This window comes from Pecten maximus, chromosome 2 (assembly GCF_902652985.1).
Source record: "Pecten maximus chromosome 2, xPecMax1.1, whole genome shotgun sequence".
Classification (NCBI taxonomy): Eukaryota; Metazoa; Mollusca; class Bivalvia; order Pectinida; family Pectinidae; genus Pecten; species Pecten maximus.
In genome coordinates, this window is record NC_047016.1 from 27,820,286 (window position 1) to 27,846,310 (window position 26,025).

At 35.4% G+C, this 26,025-nt stretch overlaps 1 protein-coding gene across 2 annotated transcripts in view; it reads right to left on the minus strand.

The window, feature by feature from the left end:
* Positions 1-3,840: 3,840 nt before the first annotated feature.
* Positions 3,841-26,025, minus strand: part of LOC117321701 (LIM/homeobox protein Lhx3-like) — a 35,105-nt gene continuing 12,920 nt past the window's right edge. Inside the window, exons 2-5 of one of the 2 annotated variants that reach the window (XM_033876212.1) lie at positions 18,926-19,100; positions 9,723-9,925; positions 5,484-5,801; positions 3,841-5,314 (exon numbers count right to left, since the gene is read on the minus strand). In XM_033876212.1, the coding sequence (XP_033732103.1) occupies positions 4,953-5,314; positions 5,484-5,801; positions 9,723-9,925; positions 18,926-19,100 (1,058 nt within the window). In that variant the 3' untranslated portion in view covers positions 3,841-4,952. Of the gene's footprint in view, positions 5,315-5,477; positions 5,802-9,722; positions 9,926-18,925; positions 19,101-26,025 lie in introns of both variants that reach the window. The other variant, XM_033876211.1, reaches the window with a different exon arrangement.

Sequence of the window (26,025 nt, forward strand, 5' to 3'; positions counted from 1 at the left end):
CTGTCCTGGAATTGAAGGGATACATCCCGTTGTGTGACGCTAACTCTTCCGGAACACCACGCCCCATGTCAATATCTCGGGTTTATCTTCAACACCATATCTGTCTATGTAATAGTTTTCTTATGACGCTTTTATTAAATGTTTAAACAAGTAAAATTATTTGAATACTTTATTTGCATATCTGTAAAGAAAAAAAGCCAGAAAGGCATAATGTATTATTGTCAGATAATGCTAAATATTGGCAGTGTAGAGACTTAGAGAGTAAAGTTACGTTCAGAGATAGAAACGATACATGATATGACTATGTATGGCTCATTTGTTCGAGGACCTACACTGTGTAAGAATTTAAGGCTATGAAATACTTTCCTAAATTTCGTTTTTATTAGGACGTTATCCTACTTCTGGCAACTCTATCATTTTTGTAAAAGAACCGGATATGACTCTTTTGCAAATATTAAATAAACAATATTTCTATTTTCTATTCGATTTAAATAGTACATTGTAACTATAGCCTCCGTTAAATAGTGTTTCATTTGCTCAGGCAAATTGATATTTTACTAATTTTGCCTTTGCATGTCTACGACTTTGCCCCTAGGTATCAGTAAAACAGCTGTGTGAAACAGATAAGTAATTTTTGTTTATATATATGATTATTTAAATTGTCCTTTTATCAACAGCAGAAATACCGATTAGGACCTGAATGTTAATAAATCTATTGCAGGATTAATTCATCATTATTTGAAAACATATGGTAGTTAAATAATGCTTGTTGTTGCGTATTTTTTCTATAGGGTCGGTAATCTTTGAGGAAATCAAATAATATTGATATGAATGAACACGTGTTCCGATTGAGAGTTACATTCAATAAGGTCACATGTTTTATCCCCTGATACCAATGATAATGTTACGTCTGCTGGAATTAAAGCCAGCTAATACATTTTGTAAGACTAGCAGGTGGTCGGTCTAGCACCAGGACCTGTTTATGATTAAATCTTCTTTATATTGATGTTATGTTTAAATAACATACATAATTAAACAGTGCAGACACTTCACACACACACTTCATTGCATCAGTGACAAAAAACATTGCGTTTTCATTCATCCTTTCGCGGGATATTTAACTGTTTTTATCGTAGATACATGCTTAGATGTAGTTAAATTAAAGTAATGATAAATTCCGATTATTATCTTATTGATTATTGATTTCTTCATTTTATTTGTTCCTTTACAAGATGTAGCCAGACGGAAACCTATTCCAGGCCATTACCTATGCAATTACTATCTACTAAAGCTATAGGAATTCACTGTGACTTCCGATAGTAAAAGGGATTCTGTCTTCCCTGTAATATCCGTCAAAACATGATTTTGAAATAAAAACCAATATAGAGTTCCTAACCTACCACTCACTTCATGTTGGAAGATAGTTTAAGTATCCTTCACGAATCGTAGAAGGATGAAATAGCTGTATGATGTCCCTAACCTCCTTAACGAATCCTAGAAGGATAAACCAGCTATATGATTCCTTTAAATTTGTTTTTTGTTTTACTATTTCTAACTTTCAGTTTGTTGTTAAAGATGCTTATATCTTCTGTGCCCTTTGTACAACCCTTTTATGTGATCTCCCCGGCCTATGAAACGCTTATAAAATGTAACGGATTTTAATCCATGATTTTAAAGCTTTATAATGTACAGGTTAAACGACAGGGATACTAGAAGTTTGCTTTACAGATTACATCACACGAATGAAAGAATGAACTTACTTCTGTCCTTCATCAGGTAACGCAATATTTACCATAGAATGTTGATGCATAGCCTAACTCTTATTGAAATATCAACTATATTACAATTAATAAGTATTTAACATAACAAGTGAGACCTTGATGTTTTTATACGTTAAGGCTGATTAAGACTTTCAATCGTTCCGGCTGCATTTCACTACTTTCCCTCCATGGCATGATCGAATAAAAACAAAGACTGAAACAGTCGTAAAATAAAATATGAAACATCACAAATTAAAATCTGGTATGTTCTCATTTGTGTAAGCAAGATTAACATATTTGATTTTATCTGTGGTCTCGCAACTAGAAATAAATCACAAACACTGCATTTTCATAATCTGAAGAATATTTATTTCGTTTTACAAAAGGCAAATCAAATGAAGGTGTAGTCTGAGCTACATACCGAAGACCGTATGTAAACTAATGAACAGAAAACGACAGAAACAATTTATCACAAATACTTAAGGTTATAAAAGTATACCTTCCGTTTTTATTCACCAACATACCAGTATACAATTAGTTATTTCGACCACAAAACACCAACATGGTTACGTTAAGATATTTTCTACGAATGAAACGTTTTGAAATTATCTTATTAGTTTTGTAAACTGAAATTCCTCTGCAGACAGGTTAAGAGGTAGAATTGTTCATAATATTAAAACGTTACAAATTCGTTAAATTATCTAATTAAAACTGTATTGCTTTTAAGTACCCCGGTAATCTATTGGAGAATTTTTAACAGGTGTATTTTCGGTACTTCCATAACTACTTCGAGAAATAAGGGGGTTATTTCTAATCATAATAACGTTTTGTATACATGCGTTAAATTACGTGCAATAAATAAATAACTTAAATATCCGTATCTTCCTCTTAACACGTGAGCTGTCAACAAATATGTGTTCAACATAGGACAACAGCTGATGCAAATACAAAAAATAACAGAGAAAATAAATTAATAAAACATTGAGCAGATAAAATAAATAAACGATAGATGAATTCACATGAATTATGACTAGATATTCACACATCCATAACAGTGTTTATTATATAAATTAATTGCACATATGTCCATTATTATTACCTTATATAGTATAAGATATGAATTATTTCATACCTACATATAATATCAAAAACAAATATCATCTTCAATGTTGTTTGATTGGATATATATAAGTGATGAGATAAAACCGAAATAATATATTAAGAGTTTAATCATGCCGTGTCAGTGCAATGTATACATGTACGAAAGAATCGAACGATGCATGGTTTAGTAGATATATACATTTGTATGTCTTTTTATCCAGATAAAATATGTAACTATCATTTTGATTAATGTGATCCTTGAGTATAATATAAAAACATAAATTCGTGTTATTGTTGATGTTTTGCTTTCCTATATAAACTAGAATATTTATTGCAAGGAAAACCGAGTACTACACAGGTGGTAAATTCTGTCGAGTATTTACACAGGTAAATTATGTCGAGTACTTACACATGTAAATTATGTCGAGTATTTACACAGGTAAATTATGTCGAGTACTTACACATGTAAATTCTGTCGAGTATTTACAAAGGTGGTAAATTCTGTCGATTATTTACTTGAGTAAATTCTGTCAAGTATTTACCCGGGTACATTCTGTCGAGTATTTACACAGGTAAATTCAGTCGAGTATTTCCTTGGGTAAATTCTGTCAAGTACTTACACAAGTAAATCTGGTCGAGTTATTACAATGGTAAATTCTGTCGATTATTTACGCTGGTAAATTCCTTTGAGTATTCACACAGGTAAATTCTGTTGAATTCTTACACAGATAAATTTGGTCGAGTATTTACACGGGTAAAATCTGTCGAGTATTTACACAGGTAAATTCTGTCTATAAATCTTGATAAGTATCTATACGGGTAGAGTTGGCGAGTACCCCCATTTTTACAGTATTATGGTATTATCACAAAGGAAATATTCAACACACTAAAAAGGAAAATTATATATATAACACTTTGATGTTTCCACTTACATGATGTAAATTATTCCGTGATTTCCCCCCCCCCCCCCCCCCCCCCCTTAAACTTATTGTTATCGAGCGTATGTTTTAATAGAAATTCTTCGAAAATAAAAGTTATTGTGTTTATAGAAATGAAAAGTTACCTTCATTAATAGCATTCATAATTAACAGGATATGATATGAATAATATCAATTAATGTGGTATTTGCATTTAGCTGTGAACAAATACCACAAATGACATAATGATATCAGAAATGACGAGGAATGAAAACGTTGTCTTATATATACTCTCAGTGCTGCTTGCATTATATCATTGATTCTGAAATCAGTGTTCACTTATGTAATTAAGAAGACATTGCAATATACTTGCAATGGCTTGTCATCATGGTTTAAGAAATAAAACAGGTGATTGAGCAGAGGAAGGAAAAGAAAAATTGGTGAAAACAGCATATTTCTTAGTAACCTTATATACGAAAATATGTATCCATCTAGCACACACTACTTCAATAATATATATTTATATAACTTTGTCCATACAATTAATATAGATATAATCTCTGCAGCTCTTATCTCACGAGGAAAAAACCTCAATGCACACGCGTTCGTCCCAGCAAGTCACTCTAAGGGCGAATTCTACCTGTTCCGACGTTTCGCAACCTGCATTGGATGTACAGGTGTTTGTCTATTCTTAATTAATCTCACTTTTATTTTTATTTTTTCTATCCATACCTGAAAGTATTTTAAGTCAGACTTTCCATACGTGGTATCTTTTTCCTGTTTTCTCTGCAATACGTGAGTGAACTGTTACGAATGACATTTTTTGAAGTATTATACGAATGAGGATGCCCACCAGTAACTGCTTCAGAACTCTAATAATATATCGGCATTTCCTTATTTATTTTGTCATAGACATTCATCCATGTATGTGTTGCATGCCTGGTCATACTATGGAATCCCAGAGCTTTAATCACAAACACTGCTTTTTGCGTTCATATGATATGGACACTGGTTAATTGTGTTGTTCTTCATGACAGGAAACTGTGTTCTCAATATTCCAGTTAAACGCAAGTATAAGACACCTCTGTTCCTTTTAATCTATCACTGAGAATAACACTGGTCATACTCCAACTTGTAAATGATAATATATATTTTTTGATATCGAGGCTGTCTGTCAGTAAACCTCCACATGGCTATGACTTGTTACCACTGGATAATCCGTGTATCCTTGAGAGTTTTCATTTATGTCTGGCGAAATCATCCTCAACACGTTGGGTCCACCGTGCATTGGAATTGGTTCCATCGGCATCATGTGTGAGTTTGACAGGGGTATATTCGGTGAGTGACGACCGAGGTAGCTAGCGTTGGGCGGAATGTTGGTACTGAATTGGGACCAGGATTCCATTGGTGGAGTTCCCGGTGGGCCAACGGGCACCTGGCCGATACTGGGCTCACGATCGAGTGGTTGGCCTGTACTGAACATGTCTCCCGAAAGTCGCCCAGACGATACAGGGCCATCTAAGTCGTCTAAGTCATCTATAAATACAAGACACATTAAATTATAGACAACGAAAAATAACGATACTTCTCATGAAAGTTTATCTATTTCTAGATACGTAGTTTTAATGACGCTTGAACACTTTTATTGAAATCAGATTGAAATTCAAAGAGGGTATAAATGTTAAAAAAAGAGACTGACACTCACTATATCCGTCGAGCTGTCCATCGTCTGACATATTGTCCGCACTCTGTGAACTGTCTGCGTCTCCTGAACGTTTTAACTGCCGGAAGTACGGGCTCCATCTGTTTCGTCCAGCATCCTTCTTCAGACGTTTTTCTTTAGCTCGACGGTTCTGGAACCAGACTTGTACAACACGCATGTCCAGTCCAGTTTCAGCACTCAGCTGTTCTCGCACATGCCGAGCAGGTTTCGGACTTTCGTTATATGCAGTCTTTAGGGCTTCAAGTTGTTTCGCCGTGATGGTGGTTCGTGGGCGTTTGTTGGCAGCATCTAGGTCAATTTCTGTAAAAACAATCGACAAATTAGTTATGGAATAGTCAAAGAGGACGCGTTATGATTAAACCAACACAGAAACGTCAGTGAAACGAAAATGTTGGTTGTATAGTTGATATTAGCTCTACTTCCTTATAATAAATAAGGTACAGGCGCACAAGCAATACTTGGACTGACCTTTGACATTTCCTCTTATATTATTAACGTTACTGCAACAAGGTCATATTTATTTCTCATGATTTTCATATGTGCTGATGAAAATGAATTACACCAAATTCAACCATAACAAAAATAGTTTGCATCATTCTAAAGACAGATATTGGTTAACATTAATAAAATAATATGTAGGTAATACGCATAATCAGACTTAGACATTTTGACTGATAGAATCAGTAAAAATATGTTGTATTAATTTATGATAATTGGAGGGGGGGGGGGGGGGGGGGGGGGTGGTTATCGGCAAACTAAGGTAAACGCTACCGAAGGCAATCCGAAAACGTCAGAAATGGAGGGAAAGGAGAACATCCTGATGCTACATTGTATAATCGAAAAGCAAATGTATCCTACACCAGATGTGTCATCCGTCATTACTTTCCCCTTGAAGCGAACTGTAAGATTACACAGCTTTTTACCGGCCTCTTGCACTGGGAACATGTCTTAAATTCAAGTAAATAAACACCCAAAGTCCGGTATGGACAAGTTTCTACAAGACGATACTGAAATATTACAGGTGGAAATCACATAATATATATCAAGGTCACCTCTCCCACCACGTGAGCAAGTCTCAAAAATCTATATTGGGAAATCGGTTAAAACATGTCAATGTCACGTGTTGAAACAGGTCATATAAAACATCACTACACAGAAGATTGGTCATGTAATATCCACCTTTCGAGGAAACTTTGAAAAGGATATCACGTAAACGTCATACACATAGGGCGGACACTTTACGAGTAAGGATGCTAAAGCAATGGAGTTGGTAGCACCCTTAAATTCATTATCATGAAGATAAACTAAAATTGTATTCCAAAAATAGTTTTATTCTTTTTTTATATAAAATCTTTAGAGCATAGAATACCATTGTCCCTCTTTAATTAACCCCTTAACTCCCAACTACGCCAAACTACGCCAATAGCACGTCGGTGTTAGGGAAATGGTCGTATCTCCCTTATTTGTTTACCTATTGAGATACCGAATATAGCTAGTAAAACGGGAGAAAATATCCAACAACATTTGTTCTTTGTAAAATTTCATTTGACAAACTTTTTTGATACATTTTATGAGTTGAAAAAACAAGCCAACTTTTTTTCGACTATTTTGAATTGTTGACGTCGTGTTTCAGAAAGCGTTTTAGTGATTAATAATGCCTAAGTTGTTCAACTACGAAAACGTTATTCTATACAATGTGCATATTTGGCTCATGTCTATATAACCATGGAAAGAAGTTAATGCGTGTTTAAACATGAAACATGATATCATATAGTTGTAGTTATGATTGTATACTTTGTAGAATGATTATACTTTGGGTTTGGGATGTCTTAGCATTTGCATTACACGAAAACGTCACGAATAACTGTCTCAATAGAAATGCAATGTGCAATAGTTTATTAATCAAACAGGATGAATGGGATGATGGAATCGTTTTTTAACTACAACGCGGAATGCATAAAAACGTAAAATACATTGTTTTTAGATAATATTTCTGCTCTATCAGCTGTAATACATTTATCAGGCTGAAAAACTAGCTCAACATCCACAATGAGTGAACATGAGGATGTGCGTTTACCTGACTGAAGTTCAGATAAAACTAGCGCTATAAAGCCAGGAAAGGCATAAACCATATACATCATTTGATAATCTTTTTATATGATTCCGTCGACAGTTGAACTATTGATGTGTCAGAAAACCTCTGAAATAATGGTTCGTTTACGATACCTATAAGGCTAATATATCTGTAACACAGCTGTGTTGGATGCCTGTACCAACGCATTGCTATTCTTGCACCAACAGAACACCTGCTTTGTGGGGAGATGAGGCTGTACGGGTATGCCTAGCTTTTCCTCTCACCAGAACATATCTCATCTTGTCGGCACCATTACAATGCCAGGGAACGTGGAAGAAAAAGCAGATTTTCAGAATACGTAAGCGCATTACACTAAGAACATTAAATTGGCGTTTGAGAGCTGGTGGAATAGTAGATAGAAATTTTATTGTTAGGGTAGGGTAATATCATGACGATTCCCCATCAATAACTACTCTCTCTCGGTGAAATATGAAACTTGCCGGTGCAGCTGTACGTTATCTCTTCAGTTCTAGCTCCTTATCACCAACTGAGCACGCGCGCAGTTCCGCGGCCTCGTCGCGTGTTCCCAGGTAAAATAACGAGATTTTTTTTTGATAATTCATTTCACCTGATGTCGCATAGAATCGTCTTTATAGAATGTCATGATCGTAAATATATCAGAGGCGAGATAGTAGGAGACAGGCATTCGATATCAGTGTTAGTTCCGCGGGGTCTCGCAAATCATCTGTCTGATCTAGGCCCTCCTCGCGACAGGGAATAGGGATAGCGATGAAGGACTAGATGTTGAGGGACAAGATGAAAAGATCAAACGTAACCCAACATATCCAAACACAAGATGTGACTAGTCATACAAAATACATCTTTCTCAAACGATTCTGGAAAATAAATACCGGATAACTTTTGTAAAATATTTTGGATTTTCGGACATCTTCGCTTTTTTAATTCATCAACGACAAGGTGACCTTAAAAACACAATGTCATTACTTTCACACGATGATGTTATTGTTTCTGTATTTACGTATGTTTTCTGGTAACCTCTGGTCATGGATCCTGTCATATTTATTATTCTATATACAATATATAGCTAGAGTTTGGAATTGTATCGATATATTTACCGGTGATACATGACAAATGTATGACTATATATAAATTGATCAATAAACGTCCCCTGTAAATCACCTTCTATTCAAACAAAGGAGGAAAAACACAGTGCAATATGTAATATGCATAAAAGCGGCATGGCAGCTGTGAACGAACTTGAAGTCGTACACAAGCCCTGAATCTGAGGTCAATCCGTTCACTTGTGTATTAACAGCCGACTAAATTGTGGGATGGGGAAGCCCTATTTTCAATGTTGCGTCTACTGATTAATTAATAAGCTTAGAGGTTTAGCCTGAAGAAGGCCAGTACTTAGGTAGGGATTCTCCCAGATGAATGTAACCCTGTAATGGGATCAATGTTGGACAGACTGTCAGGAAGGGCACAGCTTTTACTAATGAGTGCTTGGCAATAACTGGACAGACGCCGCTAGTCAAGGGCTAGCCTACATTGAGGATACCTCAGGATACTTCTAGGAACACGTTGTTAGTACAAGCATAGCATAGATTGAGCATAACTCGCACATAAGGAGATAACATTCTGGGTAAATATTGCTTGTTATAGGACTAGCTTATACGGAATGACTGTGGATACAAAGGGGCTTTCTTAAACTGCTTTCCAAAGTCGGGGATAACCACTTCAGTGCGGTATAGCATCTCACATCAATATTAAAAAGGACACAAATCATTAGCCATACACGAATACATGTAGTCTAGTCAATACTTCTTGAAGTCCTTATACATGTAAGTCTCTGCCAGATACCTGTCACTATTCAGAAACTAGTGTCAAAGGTTAGCTGCAGTTTTTTGGACTAATGCAGGGGAAAGGTATACATCTCTTTCGGATAACACAAATCGAGCAAAATAGACCGTTTTGGAGAGGGTGATGCCATTTCCTTTTCCTATTTCACGTCTCTTTGATAGTATTTTAACACTGAATGAGAGTCCCTATTTTGTGTGTTGACGATGTAAATTATCATTTTTTTTTCTTTAAATGGAACTTGCATGGAAGTTATGGATAATTTTTACCTCTGGCTTTGGCCGCCTCGTAGTCCGGTTTACAGACAAGTTTGCGGTCTTCCATCAGGTAGAATTCGTCGCCTGTGTTAAGTTGTCGACTGCACATGAGGCATGCGAAACACTCAAGGTGGTAGACGTTATCCTGCGCCCGCCGAACCACTTCTGTCGGCGGTATCCCCTTCTCACATCCCGCACATTTCGTACCAAACCGTCTAGAAAGAGAATGTTACCAATACCAAGATTACATTGTGTACAATAACAATATCGAAATATATGTAAAAACAAAAAAATTCAGGCACCACTATGAATAACACAAAATGATTTGGTATGAAGCAATGAGAAAATGAAAAATAAAGCTTGATTTAAGCATTTGAACAGTTTTCAAACTGTTGACGTTTTGCTGGTCGACTTTTTTCAAGGAAGCTTGCCCCACCAAATAATATCAAGATAAAATTAAAAAATAATACGTCTCCATGCTTAAGTTCAGTTTGTTAGTGTTTCATGAGAAATATGTAGACAGAATACGTTTAAAGCCATTAATACCAAGATTGCTGAATAAACTAGATAAATTACCCCAAAAATCCAGACATCTCGTAAATAGTTGTGTTGATGTGTGTGTGTTGACTTCCTCCTAACGTTACAGCATTACACCATATGTACCTAACCGCAATGTCGGTAAGTTTTCAATGACGATTAGGAATGAAACGTAAATAAAATTTAGGATATAAACAGCTCGTTCACAGCACAGTATTAAATGTTAAATGTGCCGGTATGTTGTGGCTTTAATTTCACAGACCGTCTAGTGACCATACTTTGTAGGAGTTACGCGTCTAATCTTGCTCACGATTTATTAACTGCTAGGCTTTAATCTGCAGTAACTTGTGTCTTGCGTCAGTTTATGACCGCTTCGGTTAATGAAACCCATGGAATCAAGACCATTTATACTGCAAAAAGTAGTCCCATCGGGGACATAAAACACCGATGACTATATGTTATCAGACCGAAAAGTTTCAATCGATGGCAGTAGGAACCTTTCCACCACACAACCTATCCTAGAGCTATCTTTGCCATGCTGTTAGTTCCTGCAAAATATGGCGATAGGTAGACTTTATCTCCGCATTTTTCATGACTTCATTTATGTGATATATTTGGACATCAAATATTGTCACATTTAGGATTGTGAGAAAGAACATTTTAAACGCCTTTATAATCAGTGTCCTTTTATCAGTTTGTTACTAGTTTCTAATGAGCTCCAAACATATACACAATTGAAAATGTTTTAAATATCAGTTAGAAAGATATAAAATGAGGCGCGAGGTATATTATTACATGCATATCGGATGACAGAAAAATAGTCTAACGCATCTTCTATTCTATATTTATCGTTAAACATCCCATATGTCCTATGAATTATTGAGAATAACATTAACCGCTCTAAATGAAACAAAAAACAGCGATTCCTGTATCATAGTGACATACAAAAGCAGTAAAGAATACCAACATCATAATAATCAGAATAAGACCAGGCGTTCCAAAAGGGTAAACGTTTTCCTTATCATCGAGGACAACTGCCATACAAATCTAGGTCACGACGACAACCGCCATACAAATCTAGGTCACGACGACAACCGCCATACAAATCTAGGTCACGACGACAACCGCCATACAAATCTAGGTCACGACGACAACCGCCATACAAATCTAGGTCACGACGACAACTGCCATACAAATCTAAGTCAAGTCCGGTTTAAGTCATGAAATCAAAGGAGAGTTATATAGTGTGGAACCACTAGGCATATTAACAAGCATCAAATACGTCTGAATTCATACCGCATAAGGAAATAGAATATTTCCAAATGAGATCCTAATGTCGACCATACAACATTTCCATGGTCTTCATCAACCCGCATATCTTGACGTATGTCGTATATGGTATTAAACGGGAGCACGCATCAAAAGCAGAGTCTTTAATTTGTGTGGTTTCTTCTTTTTTTTCCCCATCAATTTTAAGTTGTATGACATGGATGTACTATTCGTACAATGAATTCCTTGTAGTCTGTGAAGTTACATTTGGGTAAGCCGCCGTCCCGAAGATCCGACAAACGACGCAATACTTTGTACGGGTACTGCATAATTGATGTTAAAGGTAAGACTATCGTAGACCCGGGCTGTCGGCTACATCAAACGCCAACCCACTAAAGTACACCATACTGAGTAGGGAATCGATGCGTGGTCCTAGTCATCGTCAAAACCTAATACTTAGCGTATCTCGTTGTATAATACCTGATCTTCAAAGGCATTAATATACAAGATAAAGACATTTTTAGTAGTTCCGTTGATACCATAATATCGCACGAGTACGGTTAATGTTAATATTTTCAGTTATGCAAACCACGATTGGAATGAGTTTGATAATTTATGGTTATATAAGGACTCTGCTTTTGATGGTCGACATCAACGTCTCATTTGTAAATATACATGATACGATATACATGATTTTGTTTATGTTGCAATTGTAAGTGTTGACTTTTGTGATATTGTTTTAAAACGCTTGCATTCTTTTCATTATCATTAATTTATTCATTCATTCATTCCTTATTATTTCGCCTGACCGTTGCTTTCCTCATTGCATATTCGTAAGAGGCAACTAAATTTGGGATCTTATATTTTCTCCTCCTAAACAGCTTTCTTCTTTCAAATGTCTTCCTTCAGACTGCCTCATCTTTGGTCTTTAGTAGTGAAGAGTTCGTTCTTGTGGGGAAGACCCTGTTCTGTTAATTGATATAAGCGTATCTGAGTCTATAGAGATGGTATTAGCTACTCTTGTTTAACGTTGGACACTATGCGAATGGAATGACTGGTTGATCCGTGGTCTGTATTATATGACCGGGTGAGAAGTCCTGCTAGAAGTCTTGTGCGGTATGCTTCAGTGAGGTAGCACTATAAAGTTATTATCAGTTTCGCGCTGTCTCACTACACTCATGCAACTTGCACACTGGGGAAGGCGTCCTTAAATGACCTTAGCTGTTGATAGAACGTTACACAATGCAGACCTAACCAAAACTTTACTCAGATTAGTGTTCTTTTCCACTAAAGAATATCTAATACATTGTTAGATCATTCATCGTATAATGTAATGGTTCATCAAATAATGAACAGCAAACTTTGTTCATTATTGATTCACGTTGAGTGAATCATCATATAATGAACATCAAAGTGTGTCATGATTTACTCATATTGACTAGATCATTGTATAATGAACGTCAAAATAAGAAAATTCTTGACGCATATTGAATGGATCATCGTATATAATTAACAACAAAATGTGTCATTATTGACTCATATTTAATTATTCAGCATGCAATCAATAGCAAAATGTGTCATTGTTGACTCATATTTAATTATTCAGCATGTAATGAATAGCAAAATGTGTCATTATTGACTCACATTTAATTATTCAGCATGCAAGGAATAGCAAAATGTGTCATTGTTGACTCATATTTAATGGATCATCGTATAATGAACATTAAAATATGTCGTTCTTGACTCACATTGAATGGATCATCATATAATGAACAGTAAAATGTGTAATTAATGACTCAGAATGCAAAACACGAAAATTTAAGTATAAGTATATACAGCGATAACCAAATTCGAATTAACAGTTTTATTTCAACACTTAGTTTGTGTACTAAGTCCTACATCTGACATTGACTGTGGCGTCGGCTGATCGCTTCGAATGGTCTGGTGATGATTTCCTCTCTTACGCGTATGGCATTCTAACTGGCTGACAACTTAATGGGCTTTGTTCTGAATGTCATCGCGTCATATGATTGTTTTTGCTATACTTCTGTGAAACCTGTAGATATCAGCGGGCATTTATTTGATGACATTAAATATCACCGACTAGACAGAACATCAGACAAAGAGAGAAAAAGTCAAAGTATACGGTACTTTCTACTATCCTACCAAATAAACATATATAATGTATCACTTATAAAAACAAGAGAATGACAAATTCTAAGCATCACCGTTATACTATATCAACAGCAATCAAACGAGGGCAGGATATGGTCAAAAACCATCGCCGTAATAAAGAAGGCATTCCAACTAGAAATCGATAAATCGAGGACAAAATATTATTGAAATAAATGTATATAGATTTGCATGGAGACATCTGGAAAAGAACGTAGGGAGTAAGACCAGGTGTTCCGGTAGAGTAAGCATCTTTTGATTCATCGACGATAATCACCATGGAAATATAGGTTCAATCTCATTTTCAAAATTAGAACTACGATGAAGAATTAATTTCATGGAATCCATTGTAAAATGACTTGAATTTCCATGGTCAAATGTAAGCCATGTTACGTTCACAGAAAACAAGCGTTAACAACAAGTATCGAATAAGTCGAAATAAACACCGCTGGTGGAACCAGAAAAATACCCAATAAGATCATGATGAGGAACATAAAGCTACATTGTTTACAACTATCAAAGGCCTATCTTATACTTTCAGTTTCTTTATGAAGATTATTCTCGAAGACCCATCGTTTTGCAAGAAACATTTGATTGGAGTATATTCGTACAGCGTTTACAACTGTTAACCACCCCCTCCGAAATACTAACGTATACGTTTGACTGTTATTACCTATGTCCGAAATGTAAAGGGAATCTTCAGTTACAACGTAAGTCAATATACGCTCGAATACAAATTGATACAAGGTCGCTTAAACAAAAATAAATGTTAGTATTAGTTTAATTCAATTTCCAGCCCTTAGATATTGTTGTTGTTTTGGCTGATTTCAATGTAGGGACTTAAATGGTTTCTTGCAATGGAAATAGTGATGACGATTTTTAAGTAAAGAGGCATCGTTTCCAGGAATATTTTAAATGATCTTGTACTGTCACACAAGTGGAAAGTTGGCTGATTGTAGTTTGATATGATGAAGGGGATCGACGCCTGTACAGATCACACCTATCTAGTCCATCTACAGAATCAATAGGCTATTCAATGGAACGAAAAATCAAACATACGATCTTTGATTGCTGAGGCCGTTAATGTCAAGAATGCTATCTCTCTTGGCGATTGACATGGCGTCCGTATGTAGCCAGCATCAGCCAACACAGCGCTTTATAGTTTGTGTGTTAGTCGGGAAAGGTCAGAAATGAGTAATGTTTTATGACGTGTAACTTGTTGATTTACGACCTCATAGTGTTTGTATTATTGGCCGACTCGTGTTTCTTTGTTCTATAGGAAGTCTTTCTCGTAAAATCATGAATGTCTATGTTTAAGGTTACAAAATGGATCAAATAAATAAATGTAGATTCGCGAAATGTGATTCTGATTAAAGTTTTTGATCTATGTATACATATTGCGATTTGAGTGTGTTCATTTATATCCTCAATATGAAATCACTTCGGTGGTGATTACGTAGTGAATACCGGATAATGAACACTGCAATACCATTACTCTGTTTTGAGGAAGCTGAGAGGGGCACGTAAATTTGAAATTCGGTGCGAGTCCAATGCGAAGACTGCTTGCAAATTTAAACATGTATATTGCTTTTGGGGTTATACGCATTCAGTCTGTATGTTTATATTTTGTTGGCCTGTTTTAAATCCCTGCAATTACCCCTTTGGATCTCTAGACATGTGTTGACATTTTATATAAGTAATTTATTGTGACTTCGACTAAGACATTCTAATGTCTATGAGAGCTAAATATACCAGTTTTTTACTATCCACAGGGGTCTGCCTTAGTTTTTGTACATTGTATGAAAACAATTATTTTTGTTTGTTATCAATATTGATTTTACGTAATGCTTTAAAGAGACGACTACCATCATTCTTCTATCGAGATATTTTGTTAATCACTTTAGTGTTTACGTCAAAGATTTCGTTGTATCATTTTATCTTGATCTGATGTAAATTCTTTTTAATTGAATTTAATTCGGGTTACAAAAAGACATATCTTGATTTCGTCCTTATATTAAAACAATTCATTACAGTATCTCAGTAAAGACCAAAAATGTTGTTCTTGCTATTTAAAAGCAAGCCCTTAAACTCAAAACACTAAGGACTTTTTTACGTTTCTTTAATCGATTTATTGGAAAATGAATATCCGTATGATCATATTGCATCTGTGCAATCGAGACATATTCAAAATAGACTATTATCTTCTCGAAATACCATTCAGATTTGAGACGATAATATTCATAATTCTTTTGATCCTCCAGAAGAGTAGGCTTGAGTGTTCATCTCAATTGCCTTTATACCGGAAGGTGTATTTAAGGTTCTTTTGGTGATTAACTACTCTTGACCCCTGACCCTTGTATTAAGTGCACGTGACAGATGGGGATGGATATTAAACAAACGTTTATAGTCTTCCAATGAACAGTGAGCTTGTGTGCGTTGTAAGGATTCTGTGTGGCGAGGCGGAACCTCTCAAGCTTCTCAGTGTTATTTGAGGATTCGAGGAAAATTCCCGATGAGCTTATGAATATATCGAATTCCATTATAACAGTAGTTTTTTGTTTGATCCGTATATGGTTTAGAAATAAACTGTTAAAATTCTACTATCTATTGTACATTGATAGTTCTATTCTAAGCACCGCCCTTTATCGGGTTTCCGAAGCAATAATAGTCGGCTTAGGTTCTCTCTTCCTTGTGTCTAGCATCTTTCAAACCAATACGGTCATGATAGATTGTTGTGAAGTGATTTGTCCCGTCCAAGATTTCACGAAATACTCCGACATTTGGCGAGGTAGAGAGCACGATGACTGTAACAATGGACATTCGACAGCCTTTATAGCCGACATCGTTATGAATATTGAAATCTCTTCAAGCGCAACCGCTGTATAGAGAAGCGGCTTCTTAGCAGGTTGTGCACCATATTCCATCCATATTTATCAATTTTCCTAAACAATGAGTCGACAATAAAAGGCATCCCATTGACAGAGGACGCCGAGTTATGTACAAGATTGATGCCCTTGCTCGGTAGCACGATTTGTTTACGTACGTGCGGTCGCGTGCATGAGCTCGATTTCCTACGAGATTAATGCCATAGAAATTCATCAAAGGCATTGACCAGAATGAATTCTTGTGTTTTTTGTAGCATTTACGCATCTGTCAGTCCCTAGTCCATCCATTGATAAAATCTAGTTAACACAAGCGTGTAATACAAGAGACAGAGGCGCGATGATGGATTACCTTCTGTGACAGGGTTTACCTACCCGTTTTCTATTTGTTTGTGGACATATTACAATAGGTAGATTATCTACCCAATCTCATTTAATGTTCTAGCCATGTAGATACAAGGCCAGGGATGATGGTACACCAGAAACATTAAAGCTCAAATCTTACTGAGGCAGGGACCTTGTTTTGGCTTATTAGTTTTACAGAGACTATATAACATTATTATAATAAATTATTAGACACTGTTAGGTACTTTCCGCTCAATAATGTTTAAATGATAACTTTCTTATGTACAAGGTTGCCTGATATATAATGTAATGTTCTATCATGTATACTCTAATGCCACATCCCATCAATAGGTTGTGTCATATAAAGTTGTACACTGCTAACGCCATAGATGTAAATAGAAATAATACTTGATAAAGTGTTGAAAAAATGTCATCAGAGGAAAGTGAGGTATTTTATTAATTTTAAAATAATGCATACAAATAAATATATATAGTGATGCTATAAGTACAACAGCTCACGGTAACCGTTACCTTCTTAATCTTTTACGTGAAAGTTGCATGCAATTAAGTTAAATTTTGTCGCTTTTATTTAATCAATAATGCGTTTCAACACAATTGTACAATTACGTCATCAACAGTTAATGAGCGACCTTCACCTTAACGTTTACGGCTTATATTTCATCCTGGCATAGTTTATATGATGTATTTATCTGTGTGGCCGTTACAGGAGACGCTTACTTCTGACGGAAGGTTAAGCTGTGGTACAAGCTGTAGTCGTGACTAAAGACGCTTGCTTCTGAAGTAAGGTTGAAATAGTACAGCAGTACCTAGTAAAAGTAGATACAGTGTAACGGTCGCAGGGTTAACAGGAGGAAAATTCGACGCCGATATAGCAGGTCGTATCTGATCTATATCCTGGAAGGTCATACGAATTGGTATATTTTTTATTTGATCTAAGCCCTAATGAGCATGCGCACGTTAAACTATTAGCGTGATACCAGTAGATGATAAACTTTGTAACACATAGGGCTGTTACATCTGTGATAGAGTACAACTTAACACCTGCAGACACGACTGCTGCACAGATTACACTGATGGTACAACAATATCTGAAAACACTTTTTATTTCAATAGAGTTTAAAAATGATATGCATGATATGCATGATATGCACATATCGTACATGAAATATCTTAATTGGTTTTTTTTTTTTAAATAGATTTCGAAAATTATATTCATTACGTTTACAATCACATTTTATCGGCGAACTCGTTGACTGTAAATGACATTCATTTTCGACGATACCGCTATATGACAGATAACACCTTATGTTCGACTGTTACACTCGCTAATTATATATGATGAGTACAATATCATACTTACAAAATCTAAAATGACATTTTAAATAGGGTTCAAAAATAGTTTATTGCGTATAAAATCATTAATAAATCTATAGGTGAAAAGTTCATTTACGGGAATTGAAAATGTATTTTGTAATCTTGTATCACTCAATGTTTTCATTTTCCATTGAACTTGTATGTTTCACACTGATAAATTTGATCGCCATAGGACAGCTGTTAAACTTCAGAAATAACACAAACATATGATAAGAGAAAATAGGATACCAGTTAATATATATTCATGTTAATAACAATTTAATTTTCTGTAAAAATAATATATATCCGTCAGCTTGTTCTATGAGTGATAAATGTACACATTGTAGAAAAAATGCACACGAACTTAGTTTCGGGTACTCCAACCTTATATCATAACCGAATTCACACAGGTTAGAGCAAAGAAGGATTGGTGCACTCATGATACTTGTCATAGAAAATATTTTGCATAAAATTCAATGAGCGCAATCATAATTTAGGGGAATATTTTCAATGCGAAAACCGTGACAATAGGATGACCGCTAAAATATATACACTTATATTAGTTACTGTACAGTGTATGTAGTGAGATATCTGACAATGTTTCAGGTGGCAATTCGAGTTAAAGTGTTCACTCACCTGAAGAAATCATCTTTACAGTAGACTTTATCCCCTTTGGAGAAACACTTATCACTGAGTTGACTGTGGCAATCTGAGCATTGCAAACATTTCGAGTGCCATGATCTGTCGAGCACCTTGAGGATGAATCTGTCTAGGATTGGTTCTCCACATCCCGCACACTTAGGTATGGCGGCTGTAATAAAGAACAAATATAATCAGTACATGTATTTATTGTCAATTAAGACTTAAATTGAATAGCATTTTCCATACCCATAATTATCCCCCTTGATGTTTCCAGGAATGCTACATGATTCCCTGACCACACAGTCCCATATCATTTAACAGTATGTGCAATCCTTCCAAGCATACAACGAATCTATGTTGAGTTCGAATTATTTCTGCTGAACATCACATTGCAAATACCGTTATTCCAGAACCTTCCTATCCCCCTAAATGTATTCATTCATGTTTGAAAGGTGAATTCTCCGTCGATAGCATTGCTTTGTTCACTTGAATAATGCGAATTACATAATGTAAACGCTGCGTATGTATAATCTTGTGGGATTCTAGAATGTCTATAACGGATTAGAGTAGAAATTACACGGTGTTTTCCCTGATCTACTGGTACCAATAGAAAGCTTAAACTTGTTTATTTAATTGATATGTGTTTCCTTTAAATTTCCATAAAGTTTGATAAATCATCCTCTGATCGTTATGTAGATTTTACAAATGGAAAGGGTAAAAATCCATCACTAGGAATTTTTACTTCGCCCCCACATCTGGTATGATCTAGTTTGGTTATTCATTTGTCGAACGATCAATTATCTTAACACAATATAGGAAAAAAACTCAAGTTACAGGGTGAAGATGAATAATACCGGTCTTAAGTAGGGTACTACCCGCATAGATCGCTGAATTTTGTCAACTGATTTCTCCATAAAAGGAGAAACAACTAATTACACAATTTTGTTGAACACCAATTACAAGCATGTAATTGGTGTTGTATTATATCCATTTTACACAAGCCATGTAAATGCATTTTAATAGACTTTCACTTCCTCCATTGACATCTAACTCAGAACCAAGGTCATGCTATTGTAAAATTCTGTGAATATAATTTCCCTTGCCTAAAACCCACATGATGACCTTGACAATGATGAATAGCATAGGTTTGAAGATAAATGCGATCAACCCCTGTCAAATTCGTAATTTCTTACTAAATATTTTGTAAATTGAAATATCGTCCTTCTAGAGTGTGAGAACCTACATGTCGAGACCTTCAGACAACAGAAAAGGGTTATGTAAAACTTTATGTAAGGGGCATCAATCTCGTCTGCACATACAGTGGATCATTTAGAAAAGCAACATTTCCATTTGCTATGGACACATTTACGGAACTGTTCAAATATGGTGAACAGTTACATAAAATCATTCATTTCCTCATACTGTTTCCGAAAAGTTACTCCTTTCCTATTTCGCAGCAAATTAGCACTTGGATGAATGTAAAATTATTGATTTATTTCAGGTATATCATTTACTTTAGACAGTTTATTTTTAAAGGTATGCATTTCCTAGTTTCATTTTCTGTCGGCAGTGAGCCTGTCGAGATCTATGTTCGACTTTAAGACTCTGCCGTAATGAGACCGAAATTATTTATCTCCTCCTAAAGCTTCCAGGGGGGATGTGGATGACAGCACCAAACACCTCCTCGCGACTAATCTCATTAAACAGACAGGGCGAAGACAAGGATGCAAAATTTCGAACTCATTTTGACGAAAATGTTAATGTAACTCAAACACTACACGGTAAGGAAAGCAAGAGATGAAGGCCCCAAATCAGATAAATATGCCGAGTGGGGAGGCTGATTTGATTAAGAGCTGCAGGCCTATGCGAGGGAGCTGCCGATGCTGAAACGTCCATCAGGCTGATTCAATTAAAGCCGCTCTCCTTTCTCACCAATCATACCAAGATGCCAGTGCTGCCGAAACTGCCGACCGTAATCTGACAAATTTAACGCTCAGACTCACTCTTAAAGGTTCTTTAATTCAATTTTATATCACTTCGACTTTGAAACATTACAATAAGATGGTCGAGGTATTCGCAAACTCCGATATGAAAGCGGGTGTTTTGAAAAACTGTATATGTAATCGTGTCGGACGCTTGCCATGTTTATTTGCATGTGGCTTATTCAGTTTATACCGAATTCAGACATGCAAACCTTATTACATGTTCGTGTTATCATTACCTCCCTTTTCCTATACAGGCATCTGTGACGTTACTACACACATTGTAAGCTTAACCCTAATACTGTTATCGTCTTTTCTAATATTTTTTTCTATTTTTGTTCCCTAATTTTTCGATTTTTTCTCATTTTTTACCCCGTTCCACATACATCATTTTTATTTTACGGCAATGGTGCTAAAAGTACAGAAACAATCAGAAAGTTTACTTCATCTTAAAGCAAACAGAGAGTTGCTCCTGGCTGAGGTTTCCATAAGGGTTGACGGGCAGATATATGTCCAGCTCCACCGACTCCAACGGACATATCTCACAAACATGTCTGCTGTATTTAGAAAATTCATTTGACAGTTGATCAACATAATGCTGAATTAGGCACGCTCGTTCTGTTGTTAATGTCTAAACAATCAATTTTATAATATCACAAAACAAAGAAGAAGAAACACGTACTCTATTGTCGAAGAACAGAACATTGCATCTATACTCTATAAGACGTTTTTTTTTTTATAAAGGTACGCAATTAATATGTTTTATGTACTGTGTTTACCTTGTCAAGTCGGGGTACTGTTGCACTTCTTCAATATTTGTTTTTAGTTTTACGGGTCCACGATGACGTTTGACATTGATCTATACACAAACACACATAACTGATATCAATAGCCAAACTAGCTGACATGTACATGTACATTGTAACTGTATATGACACGTATTAGTGTCTCTAAAACTCTAATAGCTACGTGACTGTTTACTTCTCGCACGTCATTGCGTGATTTAATAATGTATTTTTTTATTGTCATACATCCAGCATGTATTATGTTACTTTGTTAATTTCATCAATACAATATATAGATACTGTTCTAAGTTTTTTTCAGTTTCTTACGTGTGATTAATTATTAGGAAGTATTTAACATCGAGTTAAGATAACCAAAATTAACAAACAAATGCTATACAGTATTGTTCTCCCCATCACCGTTTGATTAAAACCACTCACACACTAAACATTGTACAAACTAGTACGTCTTACGTCTTATTGCAAGAACTGTACATCCACTAGAAAAAAACGTCCGCTTATTCTTAAAGCACGTCTACCTTGAACCTCTTGATGAATGAACCAGAACAACTAGAAGATGAGTTATGTATATATATGTAAACGCCATATGTACATTGGTTATAATTAATGTTCAGGTAAATATGCTGATGTCAGTTACAATCATTATGTAAATATGTGTCTATAAGCTATGATTAATATGTTTGGTTTGGTTAATTTTGTTTAACGTTCTATTCACAGTCATTGAAGGTTTTTGAGGTGGGATTAACACGTAAATATGTGGATATCAGTTATGATTAATATGTGGATATCAGTTATGATTTATATGTTAATATGTGGATATCAGTCATGATTAATATGTCAATATGTGGATATCAGTTATGATTAATATGTTAATATGTGGACATCAGTTATGATTAATATGTAAATATGTGGATATCAGTTATAATTAACATGTTAATTTATATGTGGAAATTACTTAATATGTAAATGTGTGGATATTAGCTAAAATTAATATTTCAATATGTGGATAGCATTGGTGATTAACATGTAAATATATGAACATGAATTGTAAGTAATATGTGTATATTGATTATAATTGATACGTCAACACTTGCGTATTACAACACCTACAATTATTAATTTATATAAACGCGTTATTATTGGCTGTGATTAGTATATAAATATTTGTATATTGGTTACAACAAAAATGTAAGCATGTTGACATTACTTACAATGCATACGTGAACATTTGAATACTAATTATAATTAATATGTAAATATATATTTAGTTAACATGTAAATTTGTCAACATATGGACACTATTTTAGTAATATGTTGATACATCGACATAAGTTGTTGGTAATTATCAACACGTAGACTTTAATATGACTAAACTATGAATGTCATCTTCAGTGTTATAAATTTACTCATTTTACATGGACCTTTGATATCATAAATGTGTTAACTTGTGGATATTTGTTATGAATAATCTGTTAACATGTCCAGGATATCGAATCTCAAACAACATGCAAATAAGGCCACATCATAAACAGAGGACTGCAGGCTGTTATCTCGCGAAGATCTCGTGAGATAACGACTTGAGGGAGAAGTCATTGTATGTCAATTTAGGGAGCATATGTTATCTCCATGCCTGAGTGCTCTCGTGGACGACTCAGGCTAGATCCATACTGCAACCACGTTATATCTCATATAAGCATCTCCTATAAAATTCACCATTAAAAACATTCAAGTTGGGCAGGCTATGCAGCCAAAGCAGTGTGTTGTGGTGCGTTAGTTTAGAGGTAGAGAGAGAAAATGCTGTAAGATAACAGTCCCAACTCGACTCGATGGGGACAAAAAACGTTGTTTTCAAATATGGTTCTTATCCTTTTTGATCTCCGAAGTGAAGCCACAATACATCCACTCCTCTTGTGCATTACTCAGTCCTGGGAAACATTGTAAGCTAACATTACAGTTTACAAGATGCAACGTCAGTGAAGTTTCTGATGCATGTAGGAAGAGATAGCCATATGAGTGTACAAAGACGTTTTTTCTTGATGTAACATTTGAAATGAAACAAACTTTGTTCAATTGAAATGCATAAGCCTATCTTTCATCTTAGGTATCCTTGTTTCTGTAATCAAAAGGAATTTTCAGGGGGAGCAATAATGTTTTCCAGTGGATCTCTGACGATACAAAACATATGAAGTAACTTGAAGCAGCGAGTAAATATAGTTCAAAACGCTAACTGTAAACTATATCGAAGTTCTTTAGTATTTCCAAATATGTTTAAACACGGGCCGACCGGAATGTCAAAGTACTGAATATATTCCTACATCCTATTATATAATATGACGGGCCGACCGGAATGTCAAAGTACTGAATATATTCCTACATCCTATTATATAATATGACGGGCCGACCGGAATGTCAAAGTACTGAATATATTCCTACATCCTATTATATAATATGACGGGCCGACCGGAATGTCAAAGTACTGAATATATTCCTACATCCTATTATATAATATGACGGGCCGACCGGAATGTCAAAGTACTGAATATATTCCTACATCCTATAACATAATATGACGTGTTAGTATATCACATTGTTTAGAACTTGATAAAACCTGACGTTCAAACGGACGTAACTTTACGGATATAACAAACTCTCCATTAACTCTCCCTAAGCAGGAACTAATACCGGCATTCTCTATATTGTTGATTGTTTGTTTCAGGCTGAGACTCGTTTCAGCAGTTTATATGAGAGCATGTATCTTTAGAGAGAAACCACAAAGTGCAGAATAGTGTAGTAGATGGAGAAGATATTAGTTCCTAAATGTTGTTATGGGTGTGGCAGATGAATTTTGATCCCTTCATTGTCTCCAACGTGTAATATACAACAAAACTCGATTTTTCAGTGGTTCCTTCACTAGGTTCGTTACTACGACCAACAAGCAATTGATGCAGCAAATGTTCCTAGTAGAAGCCATTAGACGAACCACTCCCTCCAACAGGAAGGAATTCGCAATTGATATAATTGAAGAAGTCAAAAAGTATATCAGTTGATCAAGGAGCAAATGTTGATGGAAAGACATGGAGTCACACTTGGTCAAATGCACAGAATCTCATCTACACGTTAAATACCCGACTTGTTGATACAGTATCCAATCCAGAATCGTTGGTGAAACCAAAGGTCTGGATAGATTCCAGCCAAGTTGGGCACGATATCAGTTATATATTAATTATGCAAAGCACTATGGATAACTGCATAACTCTTGGCAGTGCCGTTTGTTTATCGTAAATAATGTACTGTATTGTGTTATGGGTACATTACGAAAAGGTACCATTTTGAGTTTCGCCGAAACCTTAATAACATTGTGTTAGATATTATGTACGATGTCAAATTAATCTGCATTATTGTATTTGATATACATGTATACCCAGAATTGGTTTGTGATCAATAATACGGGATAAGCGGGGTGTGGTTAGGTGGGTGGGAGACCAATGATATACAGGTATACCCAGAATTGGTTTGTGATCAATAATACGGGTTAAGCCGGGTGTGGTTAGGTGGGTGGGAGACCAAAGTAGAATAATATTGCATCCTTAATATAGATTGTAAGTACAGGAGATTTTCGTCAAATGGCTAAGAGGGTGGTTACAGTCAATCTTTTAGCTTCATGAGGGAAACTACACAGTCAAATGTAATTAAAAATAGTGCATACTGTTTCATTGTATAATTGTACATTGTGTTATAGAAACAATCAGTAATTCGGGAAAGCTGAGGATTAATGAAAAAGTATTACATCAAAATCTTTACAGCTTTTAATGAAAACATGCAACACAAACAAATGTACTATTTTAAAGGTAACCATGCAAAATCACTGAGCAAACTGCAGTATGCACGTGATTTTTGTTTTCTTCGTTTAACAAATGAAAACAGATAAATATGTTCATCTAAGGTGATTTACAAAAATACAAATCACTTTGCATTTTTCTCGAATCAGCGTACTTTAATAGGTCATCATTACGTAATAACTATTATGTTCAAGGCCAGACATTCTTTGAGGTGTGCATTGTCATTGTGTTAGGAAATGCCATCACTCAAGATATGCGGGTATCTGATAAAGTTCCCCGCTGTACTCTGTACACATTGTATTATACAGGGCTATTCATCAGGGTTACAGTTTGGTCTCGAATTGTGTAACACAAACCGGTACAATTTTCTCTGTGGTTATATGTTTTATATTAATAGTTAACATATATACTCTTTAATCAGTCAACGGGGAAAATATGAAGCAATTATCAAATATACAGAGATAAAAAAA